General features: G+C 45.0%; 2 protein-coding genes across 4 annotated transcripts in view; one reads left to right on the top strand and one right to left on the bottom strand.

Moving 5' to 3' along the window:
• LOC138802926 (properdin-like) overlaps positions 1–20,628 on the top strand; it is a 67,480-nt gene that overhangs the window by 23,330 nt on the left and 23,522 nt on the right. The gene's annotated exons all lie outside the window — the stretch shown is intronic.
• On the bottom strand, positions 5,511–14,408 carry LOC138802925 (leucine-rich repeat neuronal protein 1-like). 2 transcript variants are annotated; one of them, XM_069986689.1, is made up of 2 exons: positions 14,054–14,408; positions 5,511–8,052 (listed from the first exon to the last, which is right to left on the bottom strand). In XM_069986689.1, the coding sequence occupies exon 2, from the start codon at positions 7,996–7,998 to the stop codon at positions 5,788–5,790; it is 2,211 nt and encodes a 736-aa protein (XP_069842790.1). In that variant the 5' UTR covers positions 7,999–8,052; positions 14,054–14,408; the 3' UTR covers positions 5,511–5,787. The 2 variants fall into 2 exon arrangements, with proteins under 2 accessions (XP_069842790.1, XP_069842789.1); XM_069986688.1 differs by lacking the exon at positions 14,054–14,408 and adding an exon at positions 8,788–8,914.

Genomic DNA, 20,628 nt, shown 5'->3' on the forward strand with positions numbered 1-20,628 from the left:
CTAGAAGCTGATGTGAAATATAATGGCCCATGGCAATGGGGTTCATGCCCCACACCATACAGGGCATCAGGAGCCTAGTGCTTGTTTGCTTGTGGGATAGCTGCGGATAACCCTCTGGCTGGTACTCCCACTATGTTTGGTTGTGGAGAGGATGGGGCCTCATTAAGCTCCTCATCTTCCATTGTTGAGCTTGGGCCAACCACTCCATGAACGCCATAGCAGCTGCCTCTGTGGGTCAATCGTTGCCGTAACCAAACTTTTTCAGTTGTTTCTATTAAAGCCTGGACCCTAAAATCCCAAAGTAGTTAAGTTGGCTCCCAGATTGGTGTAAATGGCCCCATAGTATGTTGTCTAGATAGTTGGAACCCGAGGAGGGCGGCCCCTGACCCACAAGTGCACCAGGCCAGGTCTGTTTATGAGCTGTTCTCCATAGGTTTCTTTTTGACCTCATTGTACAAACTCTTGAGATGATCAGATTTATTACATATATGGAGGTTCGATGGCGATACCTTCAAGGTGTAGAAATGCTGCTCTCCCGACGTTGTGCTCTGTTACATTATACTTATTATGATGCTGTATCTGCGGGTCAATTTATTGAAGCTCAGCCCCGCTGAGATGACCCACAACAGATTTTTTATTTTTTTTATTTTTCATGAATTTAGCTGCTGTGAAATTTTTAGGGTTCGGGATTTGGGGGGGGGGGGGGGGGGGGGGGGGGTCATGAATGTGCTTTGTCTGCAGGTCAACAGTTTCCTCCCAGCTGTCCGGTGGCCATTTTCGTACTCTTCGTGTGCCAAAAAGTATAGAGTCTATCTATAGGCGGTTTATCCCGTAGCTCTAGGTCGGTTAGAAATTTCATGCAAGATTTTTAGTATTTTTCTGATTTTGTTCAGGTGACAAATTCAAGTCTTATGCAATCTTTTTGTGAAGTGATTTCTGGATGTGCTGTGTGGAGTCAGCCGCTATAAAGGGAACTTATTACTGAACGCGCTGAAGTCGCCGGCCTTTCTTCTGCTGACTTTAGTGATCATATTTGTTAGAAAATATATTTATGAGTTAAACAGGAAAAATATTGATTACAATGACTTTGGTTTTGCTGAAATTGTATTCTGATACAGATATATTTTATTTATTAACAGTTCATGGAACTGATGGGAAAAAGCAACAATATTTATTAAACTGGAGAGATGGAAAACTGTGGATATGGACATAGACATTACAGATACACATATAGCCCGTCCCCTCCAGTCACTATACACGCAGCCCGTCCCCTCCAGTCATTATACACACAGCCCGTCCCCTCCGGTCACTATACACCCAGCCCGTCCCCTCCAGTCACTATACACACAGCCCGTCCCCTCCAGTCACTATACACACAGCCCGTCCCCTCCAGTCACTATACACACAGCCCGTCCCCTCCGGTCACTATACACACAGCCCGTCCCCTCCAGTCACTATACACACAGCCCGTCCCCTCAGGTCACTATACACACAGCCCGTCCCCCCGGTCACTATACACACAGCCCGTCCCCTCCAGTCACTATACACACAGCCCGTCCCCCCGGTCACTATACACACAGCCCGTCCCCCCGGTCACTATACACACAGCCCGTCCCCTCCGGTCACTATACACACAGCCCGTCCCCTCCGGTCACTATACACACAGCCCGTCCCCTCCGGTCACTATACACACAGCCCATCCCCTCCGGTCACTATACACACAGCCCGTCCCCTCCAGTCACTATACACACAGCCCGTCCCTTCCAGTCACTATATACAGCCTGAAGCTGTCACTCTGCACAGTTATGTGACAGCTGCGGCGGCTGTACTACTACACCCATCCTTTGTTGGTCAGATGTCCCTCTCCAGTCAGTATTTCTCTCTCCTATAGCGCCCTACGCGGTTCATGTTGATGAGGAGACGCTCTCGCCGAGTGTCTTTGCTGCTCTTACTCTGTCTCACTCTTCTGGTCTTGTTCATTTGACTCTTTTATGAAGGCCTTCGAGGACACTGTAAATCATTATATATTGTTATATCTGTAAATATATTTTTTAAAAATATCGGCTGTGTGTGGTATGTGATGTTTGTTGTCTGATCTGTCCCTCTAACCCGGATCATCGCCTCCTGATCTCTCGCAGAGACGTTGTGTACTCTCTGTGGTATGTGGCCTGTTGGAGCCTGTCAGATATAGAGGAGCCTGTAAAACATGATACCCAAATATGAAGAAGCCAACATCTGTGTCAGCTCGGGCCCCAACCAGGTGATCCTCCGGGGATCTGCTAGATGCCACTCTCATGGGCGACAAACATCGTATGAATAAGGCCGAAGCTATGGGCAGTGAGCGGCCTGCAGGAATGGCGGTGGTCACCAAGATTGTCCTTCAATGGCCCCAAGCAAATTCCAGAGGGTCTCACATAGTCCATCCAGTGCATTCTGCGGATACCTGAGAAGTACTATGGGTAGGTGGAGTGTGCAGGTGCTGAAGAGGTGAAGAACTCTAATGAACACTTAGATAATAGACTCAGGAAGGTGGAGCGAAGGTGCATTATTGCTTACAGGGAATGTCCATCCACCCCTGGGTACAAATCATGTTCCAATTCATATCCTTATAGCGGTCACAGGGTGGTTAATCTGTTACAAATCCTCTGCATGAATAGAACAGATTATAAAATGTGGCCAACTCCAGCCACCACTAGAGGGAGCTCTGATGCTTACAGAGTACAGATTTATTATTAAAGGGGTTGTTCACAAAAAAAAAATCTTTCTAATCAACTGGTGCCAGAAAGTGAAAGAGATTTGTAATTTACTTTTTTTTTTAAATCTCGTGTTCCAGTACGTATCAGCTGCCATATGTCCTTCAGGAAGTGGTGTATTCTTTCCAGTTTGGAGAGGAGAGTTTTTTTTAATGAGGATTTGCTACTGCTCTGGACAGTCCCTGACATGGACAGAGGTGGCAGCAGAGAGCACTGTGTCAGACTGGAGAGAATACATAACTTCCTGCAGCACATACAGCAGCTGATAAGTACTGGAATGCTTGAGATTTTTTTATAGAAGTAAATTACAAATCTTTGGTACTTTCTGGCATCAGTTGATCTGAAAGAAAATTGTTTCTGGTGAACTACCCCTTTAAAGGTATTTTCTAATGATGCAAAGTTTGTAAAATCAGATGTGTAGTATACACATGTAAGTAAAGGAGTGTAAATGTGCTGTATGTAAGTAAAATAACATACATCGCTTTACAGCCCACCCACCCCCATGGGTCTGGTCACTTCCTGGTGTCATCTCTTATCTGGGGCTGTACTGTTGCCATGCCACACTCTCTTTCCCACAATCCTCCTTGCTTGCATGTGCAGTAGAGGCTGCTGATGGGACTGATCAGGAGCTTGTAGTTGAACTGAGCATGTGTGACCACCTTAGTGGATGCCCACAGGCAGGTCGTAACCAAGGGCAACTGGTTATCAAAACAAAGCCGGCACATGGGGGATTATAAATCTTTATCTCTTAAACAGAACATTTTCAGAAATGCTTGAGCTGTACTTCATTTCACATTATGCATTGGTAAAGACCGATTTGTCTTTGGGACAAGTCCTTTAAATTCAATTCAATTTTTATTCAAGCTTCCTGTTGAGGTAGAGGGGTCTCCTCTGAGCAGAATCCTCATCTTTAGGCCAGAGCGGAAAGAAGTTAGTTATAAAGAGAGTCCTGCACTCTGGAGGACCTGTCCTGTCCTGCAATAGATACGCAACCCATTGATTTCGATGGGTACTGTGTAATGCCTAAAGAAGCCCTTCCACAATTTTTTATTTTATTCATTGTTACGCAGCTAGACATCCAGTATATATAAATCACCTCATTTAGTTGTTTCTTATTATCTGAAAATTCCTGGATTCCTTTCTTTAGTTGGGTCATGTGATCTCAAGATGACCTCCTGGTAATTTCATGTGTTTCTGTGCTCTTAAAGGGGTCACCAGCAGAGCCTCCTGTATGATGACACTGCATGGACTGTTCCATACATCCTCCCCACAGCAGGGGGAGACACAAACCCCCATTGCAGTTACCCATGCTGATTATACACCTCCTGTCACACAGTTATAATGAATCTCATGACAGTTCAGTCTTCCTGACTGTACGCTTATAGTCACTTATTTACAGATATATAGACATAAGGATTTTTATACTGCAGGCACTGCAGAGTATCATTACGCTGCAGATTATTGCCCAGCAGGCACATATCGTACTGCCTATAGCTGCCCATGTGAGGCTGTGCTGATGCATCATGGGATTAATAGCAGATTTGAAAGAGAGAGGGTACAGTTTCTAGTCTGAAAGTCAAGATGTAGGCTCATCAGAGGTCACATGACCAATGCAATAATGAAATGTATAGAGACAGCAGAGCTGCAATGAAACAGATGACACTGCAGGAATAGTGATGGGGGTTGTGTATTACATGGATGACAAACAAAATTGCAGGAGTGCTTCTTTAATTCCTCTTGTGCTGCTGGGTATTTTTCTTCATCAATCACAGGTGAACACTGTATTACACGGGGGCCCCTTTGGGCAAAACTGAGCCATGTGTGGTGTCTATAGGGGCTTAAAGGAGAACTCCAGAATGGGGTGATTTTTGACAGAGGGGAGGGGGTGGTTGAAAGAAGTAACATGCTCTAACCTTTCTGCTCTAGTGCGGGTGCAGGTATCCCTCAGCTCCGGTCCCCCAGTCCTGGAAGTTCTGGGTTGGAGTGGGCACCTGGGAGGTGACGTGTTAGGCCTGCTCAGCTAGTCAGCGGCCGTAGCAAAGTCCCACCTTGGCCTCTGACTGGTTGAGCGGGCCTAACACGTCACCTCCCAGGTGGCCACTCCGACCCAGAAGCGCCCAGAATGCGGGATACCGGCATCAGGGCTGGAGTGGGACAGATGAGAGCCTGTTACTTCTTTCATCTTCCCCCCAGCACTTTGCCAAAAATCACCCCATACCAGAGTTCTCCTTTAAAGTGTGAGTGCACCCTTATGTCTTTATCTACACAGCAGATATAGAGCTTTGTACCAGGAAAATGCAGCTCCGACCCCTAAGATACATGACTAAATAACTCACAGTGTCACAGTATTGGCCCCATTAGACGTAGACAAGAGATGAGTGTATCTCCAGCATGCTCATATCCGATCCTTAGGCATTTGATTAGAAGTTGGATGCAGTCCTTGGGAGTCTGGGAAAACATGGATACAGCCATAGACTCCCTTGGGCTGCACCCAACATCTTCAGCCACTGGTATTCATATGCTGAATGAGCGAGCATGCTCGCGTTATGCTCATGTCTAATGTAGACCACTGACAGGTAGTGTAGGTTCATATGTTTATAAGCCACTGATCTATCAGTTGTGGCTATAGGGAGTATAGGATTAGCTCCTGTTAAAGGTTTTGCATTTGTGCCCCGATAATACCCCTTTGGTAGTACCCAAAGTTTAAGACCTCAATATTTGAAACAACACAACAAAATCATGAGACACAGGCTGGGCTGAACGTCCAAAATTCCCTTCTTATTAACAGTTTTTCATGAAAGACACGTGACGTATAAACTTTTAAAAGCTGGTAATGGAGGTCAAACCGAGAACCAAAGACCAAAAGAAGAACCAAATATTCCCCCCCAGTCTCTCGCTGAAGCCAGTCCGGGCAAAATTGTGCTAATGTCACCAACATCTCGTCATATCGGCTGGTACAAAAATTTTCTAAGACAAGAACATTTTCTACACATGAAATTCTTGGGCCCAATGTCCAGTTCATAGTGTCAGGGGCTTAAGGCTGCCACATGTAAGTCTTTGACGTATCGATCTGAACCACCGTTGGAAAAGTCTTATCCTCCTGAGGTGGCACCAAAACTGGCTGTTCCAAGCTGCTCTCCTTTTCCTTCTCGATCTCTCCTTCCCACAGGCTGATGAGTGGAGGATAGAAATCATTGAGAGGGATGAAGGAAGCCCTCTGCATATACTTTTTTAAGGAATGTCCACAGCTTTTGTAACGGAGGTGATGTCCGGCATATACAATGACAGCAGCCATGCAAAGTCCAGCAATGAGAGAGCCTAGAGCTGCCGAGAGAGCAATACTGACCGGCCGTCCAACTGCGGCCACAGAAAAGGAAGAGTCTTTAGTGGTCACATTGAGACAAGACTGTTGACTTGGCCGCGATAGAGACGACACTGTGAAGCAGACCTCATACTTGGTGGAAGGCTGTAGATGTGTGAGGTTGTACTCTTGTATATCTAGGGGAACTTTGGCAGTGTAACTAATATGTGGGTTGTGTATTCTCATGGTTGCAGAGGTCCATAGTGCTGGAACTAGGACATTGGGAGCATTGATTGGCCCACCTAACATCTTCCACTCCACCACAACGAAATTGGAATGAACTTTCTTGGTGACTATCGAAAGAGAAGTGAACTCCTGCTCCTCAGTCCCATTGATAAAGATGACAACACTTTTACTGTCCGTACCATCAGAGTTCCACATTTGGCACATGTATGACCCAGAGTCTTCTTCTGTTGCATCCAAAATTTCCAGAGAACCCTCAGCTTGGATTCGGATTCGGCCCGTTCCTCCTGATATTCTTTCTCCATGTGGGGTTATCCAGTATATCTCTGGCTTTGGATGACCACTGGCTTGGCAATTGAGAGACACCAGCTGGTGTTTGGAAAGGTGAAGCCGGGACGGAAAGGAATGTTCATCTATTAGTGGAGGACACCGACTTAACCAAGCTTGGCCTTGTATTTCCTGGAAGAGGTGTCCGCTGACCAGTGGTGGGCTTGTACAAAGTGTGGCTTGGGCTTCTATCAGCTGAACTGATGAAAGTCCTTTCCAGTTGTTCTGGCAATCACAGCGCAGAGGATTACTGTATAAGCTGATTTCGGATAATCCCGGTAGTGTCTGAAATACTTTAAGCGGTATTAGTGCCAATCGATTATTGCTAAGAAGTAAAGTCTTCAAAGCGCCAACGTTGGGTCCAAAGGCACTTGGATCCAGGTAGGTCAACCTAGGATTGTTGAAGATTTCTAATTTAATAAGTTCGGGTAGATCCTGGAAAGCTTCAGCTTCCACACGTTCTAGATCCTCCATCGAATTTAAGCTGAGTTCCTCAAGATGAGGCATGTCTTTAAAATCTCCAGTCCGAATCCTACTTATAGGATTTTTGTTAAGGTCCAGGAACTTCAACAGTTTCAAGTGCTTCAGTGCCTCCTTGGGCACAGACGTAAGACGGTTATCAAAAAACGAGAGGCTTTCAAGGTAGTCCAACCCAAAGAAGGCATTTTCTGGAACCCAGTTAAGCTCCATCCCTGCCAATACTAGACTATGTAACCTTCCAAGTGGTTGAAAGTTCAGGTTTTGAAGGGCACTCACAGGGTTCTCCCCAATCATAAGTATCTCAAGGTTTGGAAGGTCTTCAAACCATGTTGAGTCAATGATACTTAAACGGTTGGCATTGAGGTGAAGTCTCAGTAGCTTGCCCAAGCCGGCAAAGGCTCGAGGGCCGATATAATTGATCTGGTTGTGATTGATATATAACTCTTCTAGACTCTCTAGATCTTTTAGGCAATAGTCTGGCAGTTCCGTGAGCTGATTCTCCTCCAGATAAAGGGTGATGAGGTGGGAAAGGTTTGACACACTCAAATCCTGAATGCTCTGAAAATGGTTTTGAGACAAGTCAAGTTCAGTAAGGTTGACCAGATCTTGAAGTTCCCAACCCATGTGTGAAATCTTATTACTCTGTAGAAGTAGCACTTGGGTGTCGATGGAGATATTTTCTGGGATGTGCGTCAGTAGAAGGTCATTGCAGTCCACTGTCTTGGCTTCATGGTACACAGACTGTGGTGTGAACCAGGGCCTTGTCTCACAGACGCACTGAGGAGGACAGAACGCTAAACCAGAAATGTACAATGATTGGCAAATAACTAGGAGGGCCCAAGTCTTTGTCCAAGGAAGAGACCTCTTCATTCTTATGGAGTGGATATGAGGCATGCTGAAGGAAAATACAGAAGAAGACAATGATGATCTTGCTGTGGGTTGGTGGATCTGTGGGGAGACAAAACACAAGGCCATATTACACATAATCAGTATAAAGATTGCATCTGTCAATAAGTGTAAAATCAATACCATTACTACCACCTATAACATTGGCATCATGTCTGCTTCCCTATTGCTGCCCCTCTCGCTATAACAACATCAGGTCCCACCCCTGAGGGCAATAACAGTCCTTCAGTCACACATAGGTAGACAAAAACACTCTCAAAGGAACCCTCCAAGTAAAACTGATATACTATAGTATACCTCGTATCAGATATGGGGGGTGGAGCTTCACAACAAGAAGAGCTCATGCTCCACCCTTCAGATCATGCACTCATTTTTCACAGAGTGTCCCTTTAAGAATTTCCTAAGCGATAACAGACGGTGTAAGTGACGTGTGCAGCAGCTGCCCCCAGCAACCAATCAGGTCCCATCTTTCATTTTACAAATCAGATTGCAGCTCTCATTTTTTAAAGGGCTTCTGTAAAATGAAAGCAATGACTGGATTGGTTACAATGGGTGACTCCTCTAGCATCCATTGCCACCAGTTTTGATGAATTCTCTGCGTCCCTCCCCCCATATTTTATATATACGTCTCCTCGTCTTTGACACCATCGAAGTCTTATCATTTTTCTTGTCTGAGCGGCCATTGATTTAGTAATCCCCCCCCATCCCCCATCTGTTCTTCCTCCTCATCCTCCATCTTGGCTGGCGCGCTCCAGTGTTTTCCCTTTTCTTTCTCACCAGTACAAATCCTTGATCCCTTTCTTGTCGCCTCCTCCACCTCGTGCCGCTTCCTCTCCTCATCCCCTCTCTTATAATTCGCCAGCTCCCCTCATTCGTCTCCCCATCTTAAGCCCTGTCTCCTACGCTCTCTTTTGCTCGCACTAAGATGTTGCCATGGCAACACCCTGAGCGCTTTCTCCCAATGACAGGAGAATGAAGGCACAATATTAACCCCGAGCACGCCGCCCAGCTCTGCTACACCAACGCCGTGGGGATGGATTATATATTCCCAATATCAGTGAATGTTATAGGATATCTGTAAATGGCAGCGGATGCAGCGGTGCTGAGTTTGTCATCTTTGTGCGTTATGCAGGGAAACCTACTGAGAAGTCATTAAATTACAAATTCAGCTCTGCTACATCTGCATCAAGATTCAAACATCTTACGCCATCACTCCGCCATCTTGAAACCCGCCATTGTGGCTTTCCGGAGCTCCCTTATTGTTATGGAAACCACTTAAAGGGACATTTGGCCTCTCATGCTATGCTGCTGTGTGTTGCTGTTATCGGCCATTGCAGAATAAAGAGATACACAATGTAGTATAAGAAGCCCTGACCCCAATATTACTACTACTACCACCACTATTAACTCCAGACTCCTATACACTGCAGACTACAACTCCTCCCATTGATAATAAGTATACCTTGATCCGCCATCAATACCTATAGCTGACCATACATTGGTCTAAATGTCAATATTTTTCATTGTATTCTCAATTTAAAGGGACATACACACGATATTTGTAATGATTACTTTCTGGCTGTTGCAAAACGACAACCCCCATCATGCCTGGAAAGCCTTCTGCATGACGAAAATTGTAGTTTTGAAAAAAGATATGTAAGATATATCGGTGTGCCCCTTTAAATCCCGGAAATGCCCTATAAGTGGCCATGTGTTACATGTACAGCGCTGCTACATGCAGCTTCAGCACTTGGGACAGCTCCTTGTGTCAGGCAGGACGATGAGGGCGCCGCCTGCTGGTCACAATGTGCATTGAGGTCTGGTACTGAGCGTCTCATTGTGAGCTGTGACTGGTTGCCATGGGCAACGACTACCGTAAAGCCTAATGGATACTGATAAGTGACTGCACGGGGGGCAGCTAATACACACAGCTACATTATAGGTCCTAATATACCGCCATATGCTTCTAAATATTTACATCTTGTAACATGTTCTCGTCTCATGCGGCCACATAGAGGCGCTATACAATCCATGTGCAACGAGATGTGCACAGACCCTGTGAGGGATTAACATGTAAGGGGTGCCGGACTCACCAACGTGTCATGGCCGCCTTGTCCATACCAACCAACCAAAGTTTGGCTTTCATTTTGGGACCTGGTTGCTATGGGTAACAAGACCCTTACCTCACTTACATGGTGGCGAGTCAGGAAGCCTTAGGCTACTGAAATACAGGCGCAAAATAATACACCTCACAATCCACAGTGCAGGAACAATGGACGTGGACTGTAGGCACTATGCAGGATGTGTATATGATCCAAAATATGTGAGATGAAAGATGGAGTGTGAACAAGGCCTGATGTGGGAGTATGGCAGATAGAGGGAGAGATAGGAGAGGCTTCCCTCAGGTACACGTACATAGGACATCCTAATCCTTAATGTTGTACAGATGTAGCAGAGTGGAGTATGTCGCTTCTGTCTACGGGGCGGCCTTGTCATGATAATGTGGTACTTCTCCAAGCAGTCCTACAGATCAGATACCTATCAGCTGTACCGCAACACTGTACTTGGATAGTGACATCATTGTCTTTTATTATCCCTGTACTGTGACATCACTGTGTGTATTATCCCTGTACTGTGACATCACTGTGTGTATTATCCTGTACTGTGACATCACTGTGTGTATTATCCCTGTACTGTGACATCACTGTGTATTATCCCTGTACTGTGACATCACTGTGTGTATTATCCCTGTACTGTGACATCACTGTGTGTATTATCCCTGTTCTGTGACATCACTGTGTATTATCCCTGTACTGTGACATCACTGTGTGTATTATCCCTGTACTGTGACATCACTGTGTGTATTATCCCTGTACTGTGACATCACTGTGTATTATCCCTGTACTGTGACATCACTGTGTATTATCCCTGTACTGTGACATCACTGTGTGTATTATCCCTGTACTGTGACATCACTGTGTGTATTATCCCTGCACTGTGACATCACTGTGTGTATTATCCCTGTACTGTGACATCACTGTGTGTATTATCCCTGTACTGTGACATCACTGTGTGTATTATACCTGTACTGTGACATCACTGTGTATTATCCCCCCTGTACTGTGACATTACTGTGTGTATTATCCCTGTACTGTGACATCACTGTGTGTACTATCCCTGTACTGTGACATCACTGTGTATTATCCCTGTACTGTGACATCACTGTGTGTATTATACCTGTACTGTGACATCACTGTGTATTATCCCCCCTGTACTGTGACATCACTGTGTGTACTATCCCTGTACTGTGACATCACTGTGTATTATCCCTGTACTGTGACATCACTGTGTATTATCCCCCCTGTACTGTGACATCACTGTGTATTATCCCTGTACTGTGACATCACTGTGTATTATCCCCCCTGTACTGTGACATCACTGTGTATTATCCCCCCTGTACTGTGACATCACTGTGTATTATCCCTGTACTGTGACATCACTGTGTGTAGTATCCCTGTACTGTGACATCACTGTGTGTATTATCCCCTGTACTGTGACATCACTGTGTGTATTATCCCTGTACTGTGACATCATTGTGTGTATTATCCCTGTACTGTGACATCACTGTTTGTATTATCCCTGTACTGTGACATCACTGTGTGTATTACCCCTGTACAGTGACGTCACTGTGTATTATCCCTGCACTGTGACATCACTGTGTGTATTATCCCTGCACTGTGACATCACTGTGTGTATTATCCCTGTACTGTGACATCACTGTGTATTATCCCTGTACTGTGACATCACTGTGTGTATTATCCCTGTACTGTGACATCACTGTGTGTATTATCCCTGTACTGTGACATCACTGTGTATTATCCCTGTACTGTGACATCACTGTGTATATTATCCCTGTACTGTGACATCACTGTGTGTATTATCCCTGTACTATGACATCACTGTGTATTATCCCTGTACTGTGACATCACTGTGTGTATTATCCCTGTACTGTGACATCACTGTGTATTATCCCTGTACCGTGACATCACTGTGTATTATCCCTGTACCGTAACATCACTGTTTATTATCCCTGTACTGTGACAGCACTGTGTGTATCATCCCTGTACTGTGACATCACTGTGTATTATCCCTGTACTGTGACATCACTGTGTATTATCCCTGTACTGTGACATCACTGTGTGTATTATCCCTGTACTGTGACATCACTGTGTGTATTATCCCTGTACTGTGACATCACTGTGTGTATTATCCCTGTACCGTGACATCACTGTGTATTATCCCTGTACCGTGACATCACTGTGTATTATCCCTGTACCGTGACATCACTGTGTATTATCCCTGTACTGTGACATCACTGTGTATTATCCCTGTACTGTGACATCACTGTGTGTAGTATCCCTGTACAGTGACATCACTGTTTATTATCCCTGTACTGTGACATCACTGTGTGTATTATCCCTGTACTGTGACATCACTGTGTATTATCCCTGTACTGTGACATCACTGTGTATTATCCCTGTACTGTGACATCACTGTGTATTATCCCTGTACCGTGACATCACTGTGTATTATCCCTGTACTGTGACATCACTGTGTATTATCCCTGTACTGTGACATCACTGTGTATTATCCCTGTACTGTGACATCACTGTGTGTAGTATCCCTGTACAGTGATATCACTTTGTGCTGTTCACATTTATATAGCACAGACTTATCACTGTCTGATTTCATATAAGCAATTATGGCCACTAGATGGAGCTCTAGTGCACTGTGAGGTGTTACTATCAGTACCAGTACTGTGCGGCTCCTGAGATGTTACAGCACAGTGACCGATTCAGCTCTGCTACCCCAGAGTATACCAAATCAGATAACAATACACCAACTTTATACAAAACCCTGGAACCTCAGAAAGCAAAAAGAGACCATCGTAATGGCCTAAAAGATTCCAGAAGGGTCTCAGACTGGCGAGGTACAGAAGTCTTCATAAAAGAGACTGCCCCAAGATCCCAAATTCTGTGAGGAACCATCACTATATCTTCTACACTGACAGAGGCAGCAGAGCGGAGTTAGTCGCCTGGCACAGCCAAGTGACATATTTCTGCCGGAAGCCGCCACTAGGGGGAGCCCACTGCATACAGAATATACAGCTCAGTAGCTACCCCTAGTGGTAAGGAAAATGGAAGCAGTTTATTCTATAGAGAGTGACCCCCATATATGTCTGGGCCCCTGGGGGGCAGCACTATGTCCAGGAGACCCACCCAGCCCAGAAAATATATGGTCACATGGTGCAAAGGAACCAATCATCACTACTCAGCTAAATACTACTCCCCCCATCATTGGGACTCCCTGCCAAGAATATCACCCCATTCTACACTATATGGGGGGCAGTAAAACAATTGCCCCCTGACTAAAAACCCAGCAAGAAACTTGAGATGAGATGAGGAGGATCCCTGGGAGAGACCCTGATGACTCTGACCATTCTCTGGCTCCCTGCAGTACTCCCATCCACCTCCAGGTGTCACTGTTTGTTGTTGCTGAACATAAACAAAGGTTTTTACCCCGTAACTAAGGAAATCTACAACTTGACCATGAATTTGAGCCGAACCCTCCGCCCCCCCCAGCGACTACGTTGTGCGTCTTCCCCTTTAAGCTTATCTCTATAACATCCCCCTGGTATCATTCCTGTTTGTCGCTATCCTTTAATTTCGGGTATAGGTGGCGCTCAACACTGGGAAATGTATCGGCCTCTATGGCCGATATTTGGCATTATTTGGCGGATCTATGGCGTTATTTTACAGATATATATATATATACGCTCCTACCCAACATTATACTCTATGACATCATCGTCACATGACATCACCTTCTACAATAACGGTCCACACCGCATAGCAGAGCCGGCCCGGCGCGTGCTGTGCACTTTTATGGAGAAGAAGAGGAATTTGGTGTCAATGATCGGGGGTGGGGAGACACCATGGAGGAGATGGGGGGGGGGGGCAGTATAAGGAATAGACCATCTTACCGTCTCGGAGGCTGCAGTCTCGGGGTCACCAGTGATGAAGAAGATGGTGGTCTTCAACTCTTGGCCATCAGCTGCTCAGGGCTGGGGTCTACCATTCTTGGCCGTTCTTCTCCTTGTCCGTTGCGTCCTCCTTAGAGGAATTGTCCTCTCCTTCCTTATCCCTGATGAGACGCCTCCTGGCAGGTTCCTGGTGGTCTAGTGGTGGCCGCTGCCGCCTTTGTCCGTCATGTTTTTTTCCGTCAGTCTCGTCTTCCTCGTCTTCTCCTCTCTCCCTCGTGTTCTGCTTTGTGACTGTTTCTTTCTCCTTAGGCTGAATAAAAGGAGCCTTGCCATCTGACAGGTGCCGCGGCCGACCAATGGGCTGCCAGAGCCTCCGAGGCTGCGGCCAATGGAGAGGAGGGGGAGGCGGGAGGGACGGATGTGTAAAGCGTCTGATATAGAAGATGACAACACACGGTGATATTATGAATATGGATCAGGCCTGAGATCACATCGCTGACCTGCCTGGAAACAGAGGATTTCACATGTTACCTCATTATCCCCCCTCCTCCTCCTCCTCCTCCTCTGCCTCTTCCTCCTCCTCCTCCTCGGCTCAGGGACAGACAGCAGCAGGGAAGGGCTGAGACATCAGGCCAGACACAACTAGTGGCTGATAAGACACATCTGCAGGCAGCCCTTATATATTACAGGCCAGCGGGGGGCGCCACACTCTCACACCCTAACAGATATTATCCCCAGACTGACCCTATCTGACAGTATTATTATTATCATTGTACGGCTACGGTATGGCACTGATATGTAGGCGCCCTACAATACCGTTATAGCACCATATAGCGGTATAATATGCATGTTATGTGTTTACCGTATGACAGTAATAAGGAGGTACTAACTGGCAGTGTCACTGTACGGTGGTATTATTTAGGTGCTTTATGGCACTGTTATGTGTTCACTATATGGCAGAATTATATGGGCATGGTACAGTACAGTTAGCGGTTTGTGATATTATGCATCATTATAGATTTACTCTATACCAGTATTATATGGATATTGTATGGTAGTGGCATAAAGCAATATATAGAAGATGTATTCAGGCAATGTGTGGCACTGTTAAGGGTTTACTATATGGCGGTAGTATGTGGACACTCTTATTTAGCACTGTGTAGTTATTGTATAGAGATTGTATGGCACAATGTGTTTTCTATATGGCAGTAGTATATGGACACAGTATTTAGCACTGTGTAGTTATTATATAGAGACTGTATAGCATAAAGTGTTTACTATATGGCGGTAGTTTGTGGACACTGTTATTTATCACTGTGTAGTGGTATTATTTACAGACTGTATAGCATAAAGTGTTTACTATATTGCCGTAGTATGTGGACACTGTTATTTATCACTGTGTAGTGGTATTATTTACAGACTGTATGGCACAATTAGTTCACTATATGGCGGTAGTTTGTGGACACTTATTTAGCACTGGTTAGTGGTATTATTTACAAACTGTATGGCATGATTTGTTCAGTATATGGCGGTAGTTTGTGGACCCTGTTATTTAGCACTGTGTAGTAGTAGTATTTACAGACTGTCACACAAGTTGTTCAGTATATGGCGGTAGTATATGGACCCTGTTATTTAGCACTGTGTAGTAGTAGTATTTACAGACTGTAACACAAGTTGTTCAGTATATGGCGGTAGTATGTGGACACTGTTATTTAGCACTGTGTAGTGGTATTATTTACAGACTGTATGGCACAATTAGTTCACTATATGGCGGTAGTATGTGGACACTTATTCAGCACTGGTTGGTGGTATTATTTACAGACTGTATGGCACAATTAGTTCACTATATGGCGGTAGTATGTGGACACTTATTCAGCACTGGTTGGTGGTATTATTTACAGACTGTATGGCACAATTCACTATATGGCGGTAGTATGTGGACACTGTTATTTAGCACTGTGTAGTAGTAGTAGTAGTAGTAGTATTTACAGACTGCATGGCACAATTAGTTCACTATATGGCGGTAGTATGTGGACACTTATTTATCACTGTGTAGTGGTATTATTTACAGACTGTATGGCACAATTAGTTCACTATATGGCGGTAGTATGTGGACACTTATTTATCACTGTGTAGTGGTATTATTTACAGACTGTATGGCACAATTAGTTCACTATATGGCGGTAGTTTGTGGACAGTTATTTAGCACTGTGTAGTAGTAGTATTTACAGACTGTCACACAATTTGTTCAGTATATGGCGGTAGTTTGTGAACCCTGTATTTAGCACTGGGTACTAGTAGTATTATTTACAGACTGTACAGCATGATTATTTCACTGTATTATGTGGGCCCTGTATCATACTGTTATTTGGCACTGTATGGCAGTATTATTTATTCACTGCACGATGGAAATATTGTTGGGGGATAACAAGTGATAGCTTTTGTATGGACAATGACAGCAAACCAGAAGCAGCATACCGCCTAAGGCTATGTTCACACTGCATATGTTTCCGTCCGTAGTGCGAACCGCGAATATACGCAGGTAGTTTTGAGGTTGATGCGTTCGCTGGGAAGTATACGATATACGCCCGCACAGTGCACACTACGTATGAGCTTACTGCCGGATCGTATACGGCGCCATGAAAAATGAACAAGACCATTGTTTGAGGACGGAAATGTTTGCACTCACGGCCGTGGATTTCCATGCGATCCCGTACGCAGTACTTATTTCAGCTAAATTGAACTTTTTTCGATCCAAAAGGTTCTGTGTGTTTTATTGGGCTGGGCGAAGATTTCCAAGTAAATGACCTGTTTCAGATCGCTTCGAATCAAGCTAGGGAAGCAGAACTGTACTACGGGCGTGTGTTCGCAGTTCGTACGCATCCGGCCGCATGTCTATTTTTCCCACGCCCGTAGTCTCAGCCGCACATGTACGGCGGCGTACGAAATGTGGCCGGACTCATATGCAGTGTGAACATAGCCTAACAGTGTATAGCAGGTGTTATGGCCGCCAAGGCCCGTCTAGCTTTCCCCTGCAGTGCTCTGTGAAAGCTGTAATAGCACTTACGTTGTCACCCAGCTTTCCCAGGGCCCTGATCGGCACAATTGTCTGGTTATTCAGCGTGACATCAGAACCCGCTGCATCCACATAGAAGCCATCACCATCTATGGATCCGTAATAACCACAATTACATGGAGCAGATTCCAGTACATTGATCGGTCACATGACCTTACGGGGGAGCGGGAGGCACAGATGACATAATCGCAGTCACGCCACGGTCTCATCATCAGTGCGGTGTCCTCGGGGAGCAATGACGTAACCATGGAGACCGCGCTCAGGACCTGATGTCCAAGTACACGGAAATCTATACGGGAAGAATAATGAAGCGTCACGTGTCATTCCCAGAATCACACTTATTCTGTGTCTTCCCAAAATGCCCTGCAGCACTGCCACATCGTGCTGTTCATCCTGAGCCTCCTGCTTCATGAATACAATGCGAGAACCACAGTGAAGACTGACACTGATGCATGATGAACATGTATGTGCCTTGAATGGTGGTATTATTTAGTTACTGTCCATCAGTACAAGGGTAAGAGAGGGATTATGGGGCACGTGCCCTGGGTTCTGGCCACCAGGGGGCGCCAACAGGCTGTTCTGCCTCATCTGTGATATATAGATACTGGACTGATGGCGCCCTGCGGGAAAAAGACTAGATACAATTCTGTGTACTTATCCTATAGCTGTGTTATGGGTGCTGTGTACGCTATGTGACACTATATGGTGGTAATATTCACTCACTATATGACACTGTTTTGTTCTCTCCGTATTGCTGTATTATATGGGTGCTGTGTACGGTATGTGACACTATATGGCGATATTATTTACTCACTGTCACTGTTTGTACTCTTTCTGTTGCTGTATTATATGGGTGCTGTGTACGGTACTCTTACATAACACTATACAGCGGTATTATTTACTCATTATCTGACACTGTTTTGTACTCTTTCTGTTGCTGTATTATATGGGCGCTGTGTTTGGTACTCTTACATAACACTATATGGCGGTATTATTTACTCATTGACACTGTTTTGTACTCTTTCTATTGCTGTATTATATGGGTGCTTTGTACGGTACTCTTACATAACACTATATGGCGGTATTATTTACTCATTGACACTGTTTTGTACTCTTTCTATTGCTGTATTATATGGGTGCTTTGTACGGTACTCTTACATAACACTATATGGCGGTATTATTTACTCATTGACACTGTTTTGTACTCTTTCTATTGCTGTATTATATGGGCGCTGTGTATGATACTCTTACATAACACTTTATGGCGGTATTATTTGCTCACTGCCTGACACTGTTTTGTACTCTTTCTATTGCTGTATTATATGGCTGCTGTGTTTGGTCCTCTTCCATAACACTATATGGCGGTATTATTTGCTCACTGGTGCTGTTAGATGTTCACTATATGGCCATACTGGGATAAGTGGGGTGCCCAGCAGTCAGGTCCTCACCATCAGACTATAGTATTATGATCAGGGAATCCCTTACTATTTTTCTGTAGTCGGGAGAGGTGAATTTTTTTTGGATTTCTAAAGGGTCTGAATGATTTAAGTTGTGAAGCGTCATGCATCATAAAAAATGGCGCTCCATGGCTGGATAACTAAGCATATCAGACATTCAGGGCTCCGGAAAAGTGGGTGACAAACAATGGTGATTTATCCAGCAGCAATTGCGCCATCTGCTGGTTCTTCTGAAGAATGCAGTCAGAATTAGTGGTGTTTTTAATGAATCTAACAAACAATTGAGATTGTGTGATTATGGGGCTAAATACACCCGCAACATACACACACACACACACAGCTATCAGGGACGGTGACAATAACAGTGCGGTATGACGGGCAGAGCCAGCCTTACCGGTGGCATGTGCCAGGCGGTATAATCTCTCGTTACGCTGGTGAGCAGCCAAGTGCAGGAATGTACACAGCAACCAAACTGCCGGCCGATAAAGGGGTGTACCATGTTATGTAAGCACTGTATAGTGGTATGTAAGGGAGTGAGGCTGTATGAGTCCAGGATAGCCAGTGCTTTTGACATTGTTATGGGGGTACTGTTACTGACCCTTTTATGGGGGCACTGTGGAGGACACTGTTATGGGGGCACTGTGGAGGACACTGTTATGGGGGCACTGTGGAGGACACTGTTATTGGGGCACTGTGGATGACGGTGTTATGGGGGCACTGTGCCTGTCACTGTTATGGGGGCACTCTGGATGACACTGTTATGGGGGCACTGTGGATGGCACTGTTATGGGGGCACTGTGGATGGCGGTGTTATGGGGGCACTGTGGCTGACACTGTTATGGGGGCACTGTGGCTGGCACTGTTATGGGGGCACTGTGGCCATCACTATTATGGGGGCACTGTGGATGACACTATATGGGGGCTCTGTGGATGACACTGTTATGGGGGCACTGTGGCTGACACTATATGGGGGCCCTGGGCTGTCACTGTTATGGGGGCACTGTGGCTGACACTATATGGGGGCACTGTGGCTGTCACTGTTATGGGGGCAATGTGGCTGTCACTGTTATGGGGGCACTGTGGCCATCACTATTATGGGGGCACTGTGGCTGACACTATATGGGGGCACTGTGGGCCCCATTGGTACGACTATAATCTTTCCTCAGATATAAGCTGCAGCATGTTCACACTACGTAAAATAACAGCCGTTGTTTTCACCGGCCGGACTTTTGCGACCAAAATTACGGCCATAGAATTACGATCGTACGGGCTAGTCGTGAAACTACAGCCGTTGTTAAATTTTGATTCCTAGCATGTTTATAAACGGGATGAAACTGGTCATTTACTTAAAATACTGCGCCCAGCCCGAGAAACCACTCAGAAATTTTTTTACATCAAAATCAAGTTTAATTCGACAGATATAAGTTTTACGTTCGCGGCCGCATTAAAATCCACGGCCGTTGTTGCAGTATTACCGGCCGGAAATAATTGACATGTCCATTTTTCACTGGGCCGTATAAACAACGGCCGTTATCTGATACGTAGTGGGAATTCAGCGGCCGTAGCTACATTGCATTGCAGTCATTATAGGGAACCTCAAAACAACGGCCGTAGTTTTGCGGCGAGGACAACGGACGTTGTTTTACGTAGTGTGAACATAGCCTTATAGTAGTTATATTCTTGTATATAGGAGCAGTATTATAGTAGTTATATTATTGTATATAGGGGGCAGTATTATAGTAGTTATATTCTTGTATATAGGGAGCAGTATTATAGTAGTTATATTCTGTATATAGGAGCAGTATTATAGTAGTTATATTCTTGTATATAGGGGGCAGTATTATAGTAGTTATATTCTTGTATATAGGAGCAGTATTATAGTAGTTATATTCCTGTATATAGGGGGCAGTATTATAGTAGTTATATTCTTGTATATAGAAGCAGTATTATAGTAGTTATATTCTTGTATATAGGAGCAGTATTATAGTAGTTATATTCCTGTATATAGGGAGCAGTATTATAGTAGTTATATTCTTGTATAT

The sequence above is a fragment of the Dendropsophus ebraccatus genome, chromosome 10, assembly GCF_027789765.1.
Source record: "Dendropsophus ebraccatus isolate aDenEbr1 chromosome 10, aDenEbr1.pat, whole genome shotgun sequence".
Lineage (NCBI taxonomy): Eukaryota > Metazoa > Chordata > Amphibia > Anura > Hylidae > Dendropsophus > Dendropsophus ebraccatus.